Raw genomic sequence first — 15,547 nt, forward strand, 5'->3', positions numbered from 1 at the left:
CCTGCTGACTCATGAGAGCTGGCATCTGGTTATTCACGTCTATCTTCTTTGAAGAAATGTCTACTCAGATCCTTTGACAATTTTAAAATTGTGTTAATTGTCTTCTCATTTTTGAGTTGGAGGAGTTCTTTATATATTCTAGATAAAGGTCCCTTATCAGATCCACAATTTGCAAATATGTTCTCCCATTCCGTGGGCTGTCTTTTCACTTTCTTGATGGTGTCTTCTGAGGCACCAAAGTTTTTCATTTTGGTGAAGTCCCATTTATCTATTTTTCTCTTGTTGCTTGGGCTTTTGGTGTCACATGTAAGAATCCTTTGCCAAATCCAAGGTCATAAAGAGTTACCCCTGTCTTCTGCTACAAGTTTCATCATTTTAGCCCTTAACATTTAGGTCTTTGATCCATGCTGAGGTTGCTGGTATATATATGGCGTGAGGCAGGGATCCAGCCTCGGTCTTTTGCACATGGAAATCCAGATGTCCCAGTGCCACTTGTTGACAAGACCACTGCTTCCCATTGGTCTTGGCACCCTTGATGAAGATCAGCTGATGCGATGCAGGGTTTATTTCTGCACCCTCAACTCCTTGCATCTACTAATGAGGTGCCTCTTCTGGGTCTTCACTTCGTCCCTGGCGGGGACCCAGACTCATCCCAGACCACAGCAGCCATCTGCACACAGACCCCTCTCAAACAGCCATCCCTGCTCCCGCTTCCTCAGAAGAATCCCTCAAAGGCCATGTCTGGAACATGCATGCCTCATACATGGCTGGGAAGAATGCGGACGGGTGGTTCCCTAGGTTGGTACATCAGTTCAGAGAGGGCCTCTGAGCATCACACCTCCTCTCACTCTAAGAGGAGTGTGGTGATGCTCAGCTGTTACCCAATCTGTGTGCACAGTTGGTGAGCACCCAGGAGGCCTGGGGCCACGGCTTTCCACCCAACACCCTGGGCCCCGTCTGCATCCCAGGCTCCCCTGGAAAGGAAAGGTATATTACAAGATCTGATGTTCAGGGATGTGACCTGGATGCATTTGTTTCCTGCTCAGGAATACAAAGGCATGTTGGCTAGAAGACAGGCCAGTTCCCGGCAGGTGCCAATGGTCAATAGCCAGGCGGTCCTGGTAGGGACTCTGGAGAGCCTGGCAGGCCATACACAGGGAAGACCCTCTCCAGACTGGACTGTGCCAGCCTAGGCTGCGACCTCCTCCTCAGGTCTGCAGCGGCCCTCACAACAGGCCTGTGCGGAACTCCGCCTGCCCGCCACACCCCATGGCTCCCAGGAACCCTGCCGGGCCCGGCCTAAGACTCCTGCCCTCACCCCCACCCCCCCACCATGGCTGGGGCAGTGCTACTCCAGAAACAACCGTCTCTTCTCCCGCCCGACTGCCCGTGCCCGGCCCCTGGGCACCACGCTGCTTTCTTTACTTTGTTCTCTTCCAAGAGAGTTTCATGAGAATTCAGCTGATGGGAGGAAGAGCCTACCTTTATAAAGAAAGAGGCCACTTCAGGGAGAGTGGAGCTGCCTGTGGGTGACCTGCTGTGCACTGGGCGGGGCGGGGCTTGGGGACTGGGCCTCGGTCCTCTCAGCGGTGCTGCAGGGGCGTCGGGGCCACGCGCATTTCCACTGGTGGAGAGGGGCCCTCAGAGCCTTCCAGAGCTGCAGTGCCGGCGGAGGAGGCTTTTAACCGAGGTGTCCACGACAAGCGGCAGCCCCGAGGGTAGGTGCCGTTCTGTATTTGTGTGTAAGGGTGTGGAGCCTTGCAGGGATAGTGGGGTTTGTTTGAGAAACTCTTTTGCTGATGGTTCCATGAGTTGGAAAGACCCTAGGCAGGTTAGGGTTAGGGTCCAGGCTGGGGGTGGGGTTGCGGTTTACCCAGAAACATGGCCAGGAGCTCCCCTCTCACCACCAGCCCCCTCCTTTTACAAAGAGATACTTCCTTGGTGAGCTCCTATTCATCGTTTGGTACCCTGCTCAAATGCTCCCTTGAAGATGCAACTTTGCTAAGGTCCTGGACAGGAAGTGACGGCTGTACTCTTGGGTCCCCCAGCCCCTGCCCCACAGTCTGGACCCTATAGCCCCCCAGCACTGCATGTTCTAGGTACCCTAAGAGTCAATCTCCCCTTCCAGCCCTCCTCCACCCAGGAGCAAACACCTTATTCGATCAAAAGAATGAGTGAGTGGGCAAATGAATGAACGATAAGTTAATAAATAAATGAATAAACATGTGAACAGATGCAGCTGGGCTCTAGTATTTCAAGCCCACGTATTTACCAAACATGACAGGGTCAGCACAAACCATCCCAATTTAAGCCCCATTCATACGGAATTCCAACCAACCCCATGCAGCCCAAGTTTTCTCTTTAGCAGGCACAATTCACACTTGAGGAAACATTATGTGCACAGAGCAAGAAAATAGAAACGCAAAAATTAAATTAGATGGCAGCCTGGAAATGCCCACGGTGCAAAAAATGCCAGCTAACTGATTTGTGTGGCCTCCCTTGAAAACGGCCGGGTTTTAATTTGGGTCTCTGGGACCCAGCTCCTGAGGCACGGGGAGGCTCACAGGAGAGGGGTGAGAACGCGGTTTCGGATGAGCAGACCCAGATTCAATTAGTAATCAGTTCTGACCTGACTCTCCCAAAGGCTCCCAGAGCTAATGACCAGAGGGGAGGGGAGCGGGCCCGCACCTCCCCCTCCCTCCCTCCTGGCCGGGAAGAATCCATCAATGTCAGCCCAGAAGGCGCTCTAGCCGCTTCTAGTTACAGGCCCCACGGGATGGACCGGCTGATACCTTCCAGTTACAGGCTTAGCCCAGCTCACTGGGGGTCAAGGCGGTCCACCGGCAACACACTGGGCAGACAGAGTCTAGGGTCAGTGGAGCGGCTTCGGAGTAGCTAGGCCTTTCCTCTCTGTAAAGACTGTCTGTGATTGTTTCTGAGGATGGTCCCCAGAGGCAAGGATGTTAGCATTGCGCATGGACATCTGGCTGTCCAATCACACCCCGTCCGTGGGATGCCGACGGCTAGATGCTCTTAACAAGGACAGACAACAGCTCCTTAGAAACAAAACTGACGCCAGCATGGGTGCTTCCTTGTTCCAGATCCTCAAAAGGCACCAGCTGCCTCAGCATCCTTCCACTAGCCTCCAGCCCCCCGCCCCCCACGGCACAGTCCTTTCCCACCATCTCCCAGGTGCCCCCAACATTCCCAGAGAGCCCTTCTGGGCTGGCAGCACAAGGCAGGTGGCATGTGGCCGAGGGGTCTGAAGGAAGTAAGGAGAGTCCCGGGGGTGGCTGGGTGGTCCTGGAGCCCCGTGCACCTCCAGGGTGCTTATGGGCACCCCAAGCTCCGTGGGTGAGGCTCCCGCAGCCAGCTCAGCCCCAAAGGTGCACAGGATGTCGGGGCCTGGCGTGGTGAGGGCCGGGCCTGCTCCCTCGTGCCAAGAGCCCAGGCCCGTCCCCGACTCCTTCCCTGTCCTGCTGGAGGCCATGTGGGGCTAGAGCTCCAGGCCCCAGGCCCCAAGCAGACTCACTGCCCCGGCCAGGTCCCCGGACAGTCCTGGACAGGCTCACTGGTGACACTAACCCGGGCCCCTGAATCAGCCCCATCCCTGAGGGGCCCTTCCTTGGGGGCCTTTCTCCCTTTGGGGGCTGCACTGGGACCCACCCGGCTTGTCAGAAAGCCTCCCCCTCGGGGATGATGTGTCCTCGCTCCTGATGCAGCCCTACCAGCACTGCTGGTGAGCCTCCCAGAGTGGCCAGGAGTTCACGATGCCCCAGCCCTGTGCTCAGCACGCCCGTCACCTCTCCCGTGACCTTCGCCAGCACCGCCTGCAGCAGGCAAGGTGCTTCCCCCCACGTCCTAGGTCAGAGCAGGGGAGCCAGTGCGACTCCCTGGCGGAGGCAGCAGATTGAACCAGGGAGCTGGGCCCCCAGAGCCCGTGCAGAGGCTGTAGGGGAGGGGAGGGACCGACCAGAAGAGCCAGGCTCCAAGTCCAGCTCTGGGTGACCCTGTGCATCCCTGCCGCCCCCACGGGATGGACCGGCTGACACCTTGGACCCTCCACCTTGACTGAGGTGACCGCGACTCCTCCAGCTACCCCACACCCCTGCATGGGGCCATCCACCCCAAGGAGCCTGGACCAACACAGGCAACTGCCAGCCAGGCCCACGGGAGCCCCCAGCCCGCTCAGAAGAGGGGTGTGCCCTCTGCTCTAGTCCTGGGGCTGCGCAGGGCTCTGGCCCGGCTCCAACGCCACCTCCCCCACTCGCCTGCTGGCCCTACCCCAGACCCCTGCTGGGCCCCGCTGCATCCAGCCTTGGGATGCCCAGGTCCCCTGCAGAGCACCCACACAGCATCTCCTGCACCAGGGGACGCGCCCACGTCGGTGACCTAATGGAAGCTGGGGGGACTCCTCCCCGCTCTGTAAAGACAGCTTGTGAGTCTGTTTCTGAGGACGGTCCCCAAAGGTACCACCTCCTACAAGGTGCCTGAGCATTAACTCAGCAAGAATGTAAGCAGGACATATCTTGTCCCCCAGCCGGCTCAGCCTCAGTGGTGCCACCAGCCTACCCAACGGGCGCATCGCGTCGGCTGTCCTGGGAGCCTCTGGCGGCCCCGCTGCACGTCACAAAGCCTGGGGCACCTGCCACCTGCCACCTGCCAGACCCGCAGGGCAAGGAGCCCTGCTGGCACCTCAGACAGAGACCACACGGGCATCAGGGCCATCTCGCTGGTGGCACCGCCTCCACCCCCTCTGCCCGCAGCAAGCCTGACTGGCCAAGAAATGGCCTCTGGCCCCGTGGGCACCCGGCTCCCCGCCAGCCTGCACTCCACGCCTACGGCCGGCAGGCAGCCCTCAGGTGCACAACCGGCACTGCCGGGGGTGGCGGCCCCGTGCCGCCCGAGGCCTTGCCCAGCGAGCACGGCGCCTCGGTGGAATGTCCTGGGGGCTGGGGGCATCTCGTGGACCCTGGGCATGCAGCATCTTGTGGCCCCTGACGGCCGCCCGGGCCGGGGCTCTTACCGTCCACGCAGGCGGGCCTGGCTCTGGTGGTGCCCGCGATCTGCCCCTTCCTGCACGCGCAGCGAGCCGTCTGCCGGGCGATCGTCCTCCGCGGCTGGCTGCTGTCGCGGTCCAGCGTCACAATCTCACAGGTGCCGGCAGCCAGCTGACCTGCAAGAGAGGCACAGATGGGGCTGAGTGGACGCGCCTGGAGACCAGCCGTCCCGGCACCACACCGAGTGCCCACCTGGCGCCCGCCTGCAGAGGGACCCAGAGGGACATCTGAACCCTCCAGACGACGCTGTCAGACCCACCCTGTAAAAGCCAACGCACCGGGTCAGGCCAGCGACCTCCACGCTTGTACAGCATGGTTTTGGCAGCCTTGCCTGGATGACAGGACGTTAAACGTGCCCCATCTCAGCCACTCCTGGAAATGAAGGGCTGAGTCACAGGGGAAGGGCCCCCGGTCACGAGTCAGGACCTGGGCTGCACAGGGCTCCTCAATGGGAGGCCAGGCTGGCCTGGAGCGGCCTCGGTCTGTGTCTGAACCGGCCCAACCTGCCGAGAAGGGACCCGTCTCATTTGCAGTTGACGACTCCATGGGTTTCACTGGCTTCCTCACCCCCCCCACATGACTCCTAAATCCAGGGAGGGCACCCACTGCTCTAAGGAGCTGAGGGGGCCAGCATCCCAGCAGAGGGACACGCCTGCCTGTAAACCAAGATGCTCTGAAGAATCACACTGACCAGACAGGCAGCGCCGGCGCTGGACGGTGGGTGCCGACGAGGGAAGCCTGGCCGCTGGCCCCAGGGAAGTTGCAGGTCCTCCCCGGGCCTGGCTGGTGCCCCCCTGGTCATCCCCGAGCTGTGAGCCTAGATCTCTTGGTGACACCGGATGGCCCCTCGGTGTGGCCACACGGCCACAGCCTCCACTGGGGCGTCCACTCACTGCCTCACTTTCCTTCCTTCAGCAAACAATAAGCACCACTGTATGCCGCCCTCTGCGTTGGGCCCTGGGACCACAGTGCGAGAACGCAGACGGTACTCTGCCCCTGAAGGTCCCTCCCAGCTCGAGGATATGGCCCCGTACAGATCCCAGCCCACCGCTATGCAGGGGGTCGGCAGAGAGAGAGGATGGGGGTGCATGATGCAGCTCCAAACAAGGGAACGATGAGGAGGTGACACCCAGGAGACGGTCCCCACGTGCAGGGGAGGAGGGTGGCAGTGTCCACCCCAAAGAGGAAACGCTGGCAGCTCCCTGGGGCTCCCAGGCAGCTGCTCCTTCAGCCTTGGGTGTCCTTTCTCATACACTGTTGTCACCCCTGGCCCCCTCCTCCAGGCAGCCCCCAGGTCCTCCAGGCGGCTCACTGCACAGGACTGCCCTGCCTTTTTGTCACTGATGTCACCTCCGGGTGCCCAGCCCGGCCTGGGGCCAGGCTGGCAGGATACAGTGCAAGGAGTAGCCACCGGCTCCATCAGCCCAGAGCTGCCCAGGCCACCCTGACCCGGGGGAAGCCACGTCTGGGTGTGACCGACCCAAGAGGCAACGGGGTGTCTGCAGTGGGTGCCAGACATGCCTGGCCCAGGGCCTTAAGGGAGCTGTGCACGGGGACCCCAAGCCAACCGCCCAGAGCCCGTCACGGACGGCTCACGGGAGACCCACACAGGTGCGGGAGGAAGGATGTGGGCCCCGGGCCCCTCCTCCTCGACCTGCTGGGACCCTCCTCCCTTTGCTGAGCAGAGCCTGTTCCATGGCCAACACCCCAGTGCCGCCTCCCTGAAGGCTTTGGCTGTGATTGAACGTGCACTAACTAATTACACGCAAAATTATATACTGTGCTAAGAACCAGGCAAAAATAAACAAAGAGACGCGTAAATAACCAAGTAGATAAACAAATGCAGCAGAGGGGAGAGTGTCGTGGATAATGAGGTGTGTGTTTCCGGTGACAACAGTGGTTAGAGCCTCAAAGACCGGGCAACCGTGCATCTGAGGGGGTCCAGGAGCTCACGGCAAAGATGCTGAGACTTGTGGGCTGGTCCGACTCTGCGACGTGTGGTCGGGCAGCTGCGTGGGTTCTGTCCCAGCTGTTATTTTAAGCTCTGCGTGTTGCCGTGGGGCTGCTCTGGCACTCTCGGTCCTTGCTGCCGCCCACCCTGACCCCAGACATCTTTGGCTGACGTCAGTGGCCGGCAGAGGCCCGTCTCCTCGGAACCTGAGCCCTGGTCAGTAACTAACAAAGCAACTGACCGACCAGCCATGGGAACCCCCTGACCCAGGCACATCGCGCCTCCGGAGCCTGAACCCTCGTTTGTAAGGGGGTGGCTGGGCAAGGTCCCCGCCAGGGGTCTGAGAGGGCTTCTACGTCCAGTGCACCTCTCACACGGCAGCCGGCAGCCTAAGGCCGTCATCCCCCCCAGGTGCCACGATTCTGGACCACGCCCCGTGGACCAGTGGCGCTGGGGTAGGGAAGGACAAGGCCGCCAAGGACCCCCCATTTCCTCTGCATGTGCACCCACGTGGAGATGCGGCTGACAGCAGGTGTCCTGGACTGTAGCCAGTGCCCAGGGGCTGCTGTAAAGAGGCATCACAGACTGGGGGCCTAACCCCCAGAATTTTCACCCATAGCCTGGTGGCTGCAAGTCTGAAATCGAGGCCTCGGCAGGGCTGGCTCTCTCAGGGTGGCCGTGGAGGGGGGACCTTCCTGCCTCTCGTGGGTCCTGGTGGCCGTTTCTCGCCTTGCAGCCACATCAGTCCCATCGTCACAGACCTCCTGGTGTCTCCTCTTCTCACAAGGTCACTGGTCATGTTGACTAGGGTTCACTTAACGGCTTCATCTTAACTCGACTGCAGCTGCAAAGACCCTATTTCCAAATAAGGCCATCGTCACAGATAACAGGGTTAGGACCTGAATGTATCTTTTGGGGACACCATCAATCTATGAAAGGAAGAAAACCAACCTCTGCCTGAGAGTGTGGAAAAGCCTACCAGGCAACGAGCCAGCACCGGGGTGCACGGGCACAGCACAGGCCACGCATGGCTTCGCGTGCCTTTGGGACACCATGGGTCCCGGTTCATGAATTTATTACCAGCTCACAGCCTGGGCGCCCCGCCCGGCCCCTCTCCATCCCTCCACACCACGTTTCCTCGGCTGCCCTGGCCTCCCCTTCTGGGGTCTCCAGCCCTCAGTTCCGTGTTGGGGGTTGGCTCTCTGCAGACTCGGGTCTCCTCCCAGGCTTTCATCCCAGGACCTTCACGTGGTCCTCGCCCTGTGCCGTGACCATCCTCCCCAGCCTGGGCTGGGTCTCGGATGTCGTCCGCGACCCCTGGAGGAGCTCACGGATAAACGCTCCCATCCCCGGCTGCCTTGCCCCGGGCTCCACCGCGCTGTCCTTAGCTCAGGCGCCCCACACCTCTGACAATGCTGGCAAACGGCAGCACGTGAACGGATCCCACGGGCAGGTCCAGGGCTCCTGGAAGCAAGCAGCCCAGGTGAAGGGCAAGGGGACAGGGAGAGGGTGGCAGCGCATCAGCACAGGGGCTCAGAATACAGGCTCAAGAGGTGCTCGGGGAGTTCGGAAGAGGCGGCGTCCCGAGACACCAGGTGGCTCTCCCCGCGGGTCACACAGCTGAACACCGAGTTCAGGCATGAGAGGGGTGGTCCACCCACACGGTGAGGTTGGCTGGTGTCGAGAAGACTGCCCGGCCCTGCCCACGCTGTCGGTTCTGCTCTGGAGGCCGACAGTGAACTTGGGCTGCGCAGTTAACATACGGGTGGTACCTCGTCACTCACAGTACTTAGAACTTGACCACGTGCTCGGAACTCACCAGACTCGCCATGGACTCAGCGGAGCCCTCCTCCAAGGTGCTGGTCCCTCCCTGTCTGCCCACACCTGACCTGGAGCTCCCAGGCCCCCCACCCAGCTGCCCAGGAACCCACAGCACCTCATTCAACCTGCATCCAAGTGCGGGGCACAGGGCAGGTGGGAGGACAGGCCCTGGGCCCCCAGAGGACCGCACTGGCCACCTTAACCGGGGCTGAGGTCCTGGACACCCCCTGTGGCACCCTGGGGGGTCTTCTCAAGCCAGCTCCAGGCAGGCGCCCACCCTGCACTTGGAAACCTCTCTGTTCCACTCAGATTTCTGGTTTGTTGTGAAAAGGTCACCGCCTCGCACTTCAGCCCTGGTGTCCTCTGACCAGGCCAGCGGCTTCGTGACGATGGGTATCTCAGCCACAGGGCCTGACCCATGCACCTGGCTGAAGGCCGGCCAGGAGCCCCTGGGAGCCGACTGCCCCCAGGAATGACCTTCCCAGGTCCCGCCGTGCCCGCCCTTCATCCCCCGCTCCTGAAGCTCGAGGAACCAGGGACCCCAGGGTCTGGGACAGCACCGCGGTTACAGCCGAAAGCACACGTGGGACAAGGGCCTCCGAGAGGAGTGGGGAGGCCGGCAATGGGCCAGGCCAGTCCCCACACGCCTCCCGGTGGGCCCTCCTCCTCTGGGAGGGGGCAGCCAGGAAGATTCTAGAGTCTGGGCTCCCCTTTCCCTCCTTCCCTTGTCTCACCTCTGCTCTCTCTCTGTGTCACTCACACAGACACCGCACACCAACACACAAGATGTGGTCAGGGTTTTCTTCGGGGGCGGGGGTGGGATTATAATTCTTATTGTCTTCCCCCAGGTATTTCTGTTACAAACAACTTGCATTACTTTTAAAACCAGAAAGAAAAAAAAATGCTTCAAAAATAAAACAAACAAGAAATCACAATTCCTTCCCCAACAACTGCTCCCACCATGCACGCGGCCCACACCTGACCACATCCTCCTCTGCAGGGGGGACACAGGCCGGGCCTCCCCGCAGCTGTCCCCCAGCCCAGCCTGGCGCCTGGACCCGCAGACGCTGCCGGGGCCCAGGGAGGAGATGTCCACGCGCGCACACGCGCGTGCCTGAGGGTGACGGGCGGCTGCCGTGAAGATGGAAAGAAACAAAACTCCAGGGAGTCTTCTTAGGAGAAAGGCAGCAACATAAGCATTTAACAAAAGCCAGACACCGTAGAGAGACGTGTAAAAACAGAAAGAGATGCTCACTTTCCCCCAGAGACAGGCCTGCAGCTTCTCACTAGACGGCGGAGGCCAGGGTGCGCGTGGGTGGGTCACGCAAACCCCCAGTTCTATGGTCTGATTCTGTCCCCTGACACTCATGGGAACGTCATTGCACGTAAACAGCTGGCCACGCTCCCCCTGGACGCTGTCACCTCTGCCTGCAGCTGGGGGTCCCGCGGGAGAGCAGGAAACACCCCCCCAGGAGAGGTCAGGTCCGTCACCTCTCACCCCGCTCCTGGCCACCCATTAGGAGGCAGCCTTGCCCAGCCGGGGGTTCAGACGTACCGTGACCTGCAGGGCTGGGATGTGCAGGGCCCCGTCCCTGCTGCTGGGACGGGGGAGGGCGCGTGCCACGCCTGCCCGGCTGGTGGTGGCTGAGCCCGCGGAGGGGAGCCCAGCTTGGGAGCGGACCCCCAGGGCGCTCACTGCCTCGGTGCCTTAGTGATCCAGGCCGCTGAATGTGCCCCAGGACCAGGGGCCGGGGCTCCTATCACCCACGCAGCCCCAGAGGCTAGGAGTGCAGAGCTGCCCCCAGCGACAGCACTGGTCCCTGAGGGGCCGGACCAGACTCGGTGGGGGGCCACACCACGCCCTCGACGTTCCCCCATCAAGGCAAGTACCACTACCATCCCTGTTTGTACAGATTTTCCACAAGCAGCTCACAGAGGTTTCTCCCATGCCCAAGAGATCCTGACTGGGGGCCTGGGGCTCGGGGAAGGGGCCCTGTGGAAAGTTTCTGTGGAACATGCACCCTCCCGGCCCCGGGACGCCGCTGGCTGTGAGCGGAGGGCCGCTGCATCCCCAGTACTCACAGGCATAGTCCCTGCTGCTACGTCTTGGCTGAGTCAAGCTTTGCCAAGTTTCATTTATTCCCTGAGCTGGACCAGGCAGGACGGCTGGATACCAGCACCTCAGCATCCCCAGCACGGTCCCCAAACCAGGGCGGCCACCAGCCAGACCCTGAGCAAGGTCATTGGAAGGGCTGAGGGGGTCCAAACTCCTGCTCAGGCGTCATTTCTCAGTGAAGAGAACGGTCTGTAACCTGGGTGTAGGTTTCAGGAGGGCGCGGTCCAGGCCCCCCCGGCTCCAGATGGATGGGATACCAAAGGACGGCTCTGGGCAGCCGGTGCCCCGTGGCCTCCCGGGTGGGAAGAGGCCCTGGGGTGACTCAGCTGGGCCTGGCCCTCAGGCAGCCCCCGCCCCGTTCCCGGGAAGGCACCACAGCCATTTAATCCAGTCTGTGCCGACATCAACCTGGGAGGAGGTCTGACAGAATAAAGGTTCAGAACGACTGTGACAGACACTCAGAGAGGATGGCATTTAGCAATCACAACTGTCAGCCCTGTGCCTGGATGAGAACAAAACCTGGGCAGCCCAGGAGGCCAGCAGGGCCTGAGGCCGGCACGGGGCCCGGAGCTGACCACAGGCTGGGTCACCTCCAGGCACACGCGTGACCAGGAAGACGGGGGCCCGGGCAGGTCCCCAACAGGAGGGAAAAGACCCAGATGAGAAGGCGGCTCTGCCCTCGGGGAGGGTCCAGGCTGTGTAGGTGCGGACATGGAGACCCACACGGGGACCAGGAGGTGGGAGCCACAAGGCCTGTGGAGTTTGTGGTGGGAGGACCCGGGGGCCCTGGCTCATCTCTGGCTGGGCCTGGGGCACCACACCGCACCTGTAACCAGGGGGCCTGCACTCTGGTCGGAAGGGCTGCAGGCGTTCTGTCTCCCACAGAATGGGGGGTCTGGCAAGTCTGGGGGTGCATTTAGCATCTGCACGTGCCCCATGGCCAGCGTGGGTCAGGGCCTTGCCGTGAGTGTCCTGGGCCTCACAGGGCCCTTTGGGAGGCGGGCGATGGTTAGTGGTTACAGGGAAGCAGGTTTCAGTTTAAGCTCAAGGAGAACTCATGACAACAGCAGTGACCTAAATCAAACCCTCATCCTCGTCACCTCTGGATCCAGAACAAGCTGCTCCCAGCTAAGGACACCCAGGACGCCCCTGAACGAGAGCAGGCTTCGTCCTGCGAGGCATGGAGGGCGGTGAGATGCGCGGTTATGAAATCCTGCGTCAGGACCTGCCAATCCTTGTGAAACCCAAGGACGGCACTTTATAAGTCAAGTCCCAGGCGCAGTACACGTGCTGTAAAATGCGCCCGCTGTAAGCGCGCGGGCCGTGCAGGCGCCCACCCAGGCAAACCCACTCCCCCCGACCTGCAGTCTCCCGTCTCCCAGAAAGTCCCGCACGCCCTTCGCTGCTGATTCCTGCACCCCTGGCTGTGAGCCACCACCGGTCAGCTTTCAGGACAGGAGCCCGGGGCCTGCAGGACTTGGTCGGTGGGGGGCACAGCACAGGATGGCAGCTGTGTGTTCCCGGCTGCTGTGTACAATTGCTTTTAACCAAGATTTATGGTCCAGGACATTGTAACCCCCCAGCCTAAATGACCTTGAGCCTCCTCCTCCCGTGGCCCCGTGGTCCAGCCTGGACTGGCTCTGCTGTTCCCGCAGGTGAGGCCACACCAGTGATGGCAACACATCCAAGAGGTCCAGTGGGCCCACGTGGTAGACACACTCAAATCGCCCCCGGGGTAGGCAGGGGCCCTTGTTTTCTGGGCGGGGGGGGTGGCCCACTGGCCTCGAGAAGGTCTCAGATGGCCTTTCCACGTGTGTCCTGAGTACACGGAGGGCTGCCTGCTGGGGGGATGGAGCGGGGATGGCGGGGTGTCCCAAGTCTGGAGCCAAGTGGCCGGCACCCAAACCCATCCAGCAAACCTCTCCCCACTGGCCTCAACAGGACTTCCTGGGATGTTGGGTGTAGGTCGGGGTGCAAGACTGCTCCCCAACCCTCTCCCTCAAGGGACCAGGTTCCACCGGCAGGGCCTGCTGCTTTGATTCGGGGTGACGGCCTGGACCTCACAGACACACACAGGACATGGAGCTGTTGCGCTCCTGGGCTGGGAGCTTCAGTTCCCACGACCCCCAGGCTGCAGAGAAGGGCTGCTGGGCTAGTCCTGGGCTGGCCCCCCCCGCCCCGGTCGGCAGACGCCTCCCCCCTATAAAACGGGCAGGGCAACTCCTCCCCTGGGAGAGGCCAGGGGCAGGCGGCTCCTCGCAGGAGAAATCAGACACCAGTCCCGCCAGCGACCGAGGAGCACGCAGCCCTGTGTGGGGCGAGGGGCACTCAGCGCCGAGACCCAAAAAGGCCACCTGCCTTCACCCTCGGAGTGGACCTGTAGGGGTCCGCCTAGGCGGGAGAGGAAGACGCCAGCAATCGGCGTGTCACCGCGTGTCGCCGCGACAAACCGGAGAACACGGAGAGCCCCGCCTGGCACACAGGGATGTGGCCTTGGCCACTGGAAATCGTGGTGTGGATGGCCTCTCACGCCCCGGGATGCGTCCCTCCGCGGTGCGGGGTTTCCATTCTGCACGCAGGGCCCCCTGTGCTGTGCTCTCATGGCGCTCACGGGTCAGCAGCCTCACCACGTTCTCGGGCCACCACTTCGTCCACGGTCACCCCAAACGGGCATCCTCGGGACACACGTCCCCGAATCTGCGCTTGGCTCATTGCCAAAGTGTTGCACAATGAGAAAATACTATTAGCGCCATAGGGAGGAGGGAAGAGTTAAGGAATCACTTGGAGTAACGGGGGGTGGGCCCTGGTGACGGCGGGGAGTGGGCGGCAGTGTGGATGCCACTGTCACTGCCTCCAGTTGGAGACGGTGGTGGGAGGGGCCCATCACCTCACGCTCTCTAACGTACGTGGAACATGTCACCATGGATTTAAACAGCACTGGACGAAAACAGCTCAAGGAGGGAGCGAGGCAGCTCTGGTAACCCAGGCAAAGGCGCACGCGGACTCTGAGTCATCCAAAGAGATGACTATCCTTATTGCCTTTACTGTGGGTTAAACTCACCAGCCAGTTTGGCCCGAGGCCAAGAGACAAGGTAAACGGGAGGCGGACGGGGGAGTGGGGGGAGCAGCTCCCAGGCTGAAGGCCTCGGAGGGAGCGGGAAGGCTGGGAGACACCCCCACGCCCGGCTCTGCGTCTCTGCGGTCAGGACACCCGCAGGGGTGCTCAGGACACCCCCTGCGGAGCCCCGCCCCCACTTCCTTAGAAGGACTTCAGGGCAGGTTGAGCGCAGACACCCCAGGGACCCTGCAAGACGGCTGCAGCTGCACCTGCAGCTCCCGTTTGCAAAGGGCTTTCTTCACCTGCCCCTCAGCCACAAGCCCCCTACCTCCCAGCTGGGACTCAGGCGCCGCTGCCCGCTGCCCCGGCCCAGCACGCCCCTCTCCTGATGCCCTTGGAACCCGGCTCCAGCCTCCACCCGCACTAGTCCTGCCCCCAAACCACAGGCCGCGGCCCTCCGTCTCCAGCCCAGGGGTGATGGGGGGGCCAGGGCCCCACGTCAGCAGGAGGCAGTGCAGAGAGCAGAAGCCCCGGCCTCCTAATCCCGCCTCTCCTGAACAAAGCAAGAGCCACTTTCAAACTAACTGAAGGTAACTGCCGGGGCCCTGGACTCTCAAACTAAGGGACCCATGTTTAGTTCCACCCCTAATTAGATAGACGTTAGCGTGAGGGTTAAAAAGACCAGTAAAGAACACCTTTTACAATCGGATGGACCATCACAGTCTCGATGTTTGAGTTACACTGAAATCCGGTTTGTGGTGAAAGCCGAGCGTGGCATTCCGGATCGCCGTTCTACTTTCACTTAAACACGTGTGGCCTGTCCCCAAGTCCAGGTCCCTGTGGACGGGTGTGGAGACCAGCCAAGGATAATCTCTGCCTGAGCTGGGGGTGTGAGGGAGACAAAGAAATCAAGGGAAACCAGCGCCTCACGGAAGGGCCCCTCCCGTGGCCCGGCACAGGGGACCAGCCCAGGCCTCGACGGGGCGGTGGTCTGACCCGTTAAGCTGTGGCGCCGTCCCTGACCTTTTGGGCGGTAGGACTGGGCCCCTGGAGTCGAGGTCCCCCCAGCAGCGACCCTGCCTGGTAATGCTTCACGGGCGCCCTGTCCGGAGGGATCGGGGAGGGGAGCTGAACTTGGGATAATCGAGGGGCAGGTCACCTTCGCACGTAGATGGTCCTCACGGCTCAGAGCACGGCACCCGCCTTCTCCCAACTTAAAGACAAGCCTTTGAACGCACCCTGCTCCGTAAGTTAGCCCCTGGCTGTCCCCAACGATACGACTGTGAAATAGAATTATGGCCTGCCCGGCAAAGTCACAGATCTTCTCGTGCAAACCTCCCAGAATCCAGCTGGCCGGTCCCAGCCTTTTCCTGCCCTGTCACTGCCACTCCTGTCCGTGACCGTGCCCTCTCTTACCCTGGGCTGTCCCGTCCTCCCACCCGGGCCATGTCCTCCTCCCAAGCCCAGAAGCAGGATGGCCTGGGAGGAGAGAGGCAGGGGGGGGGCCCCCGCCCCCGGCGGGCGCGCCCCCCGTGAACCTT

General features: G+C 61.5%; 1 protein-coding gene across 1 annotated transcript in view; it reads right to left on the bottom strand.

Annotated features, from left to right (window-relative positions):
• TAFA5 (TAFA chemokine like family member 5) overlaps positions 1 to 15,547 on the bottom strand; it is a 205,701-nt gene that overhangs the window by 67,650 nt on the left and 122,504 nt on the right. The window contains exon 2 of the mRNA XM_007453899.1: positions 5,027 to 5,176. Within this exon, the coding sequence (XP_007453961.1) occupies positions 5,027 to 5,176 (150 nt within the window). The remainder of the gene's footprint in view (positions 1 to 5,026; positions 5,177 to 15,547) is intronic.

The sequence above is a fragment of the Lipotes vexillifer genome, unplaced genomic scaffold (genome assembly GCF_000442215.2).
Source record: "Lipotes vexillifer unplaced genomic scaffold, Lipotes_vexillifer_v1.1 scaffold382, whole genome shotgun sequence".
Taxonomy (NCBI): Eukaryota; Metazoa; Chordata; class Mammalia; order Artiodactyla; family Lipotidae; genus Lipotes; species Lipotes vexillifer.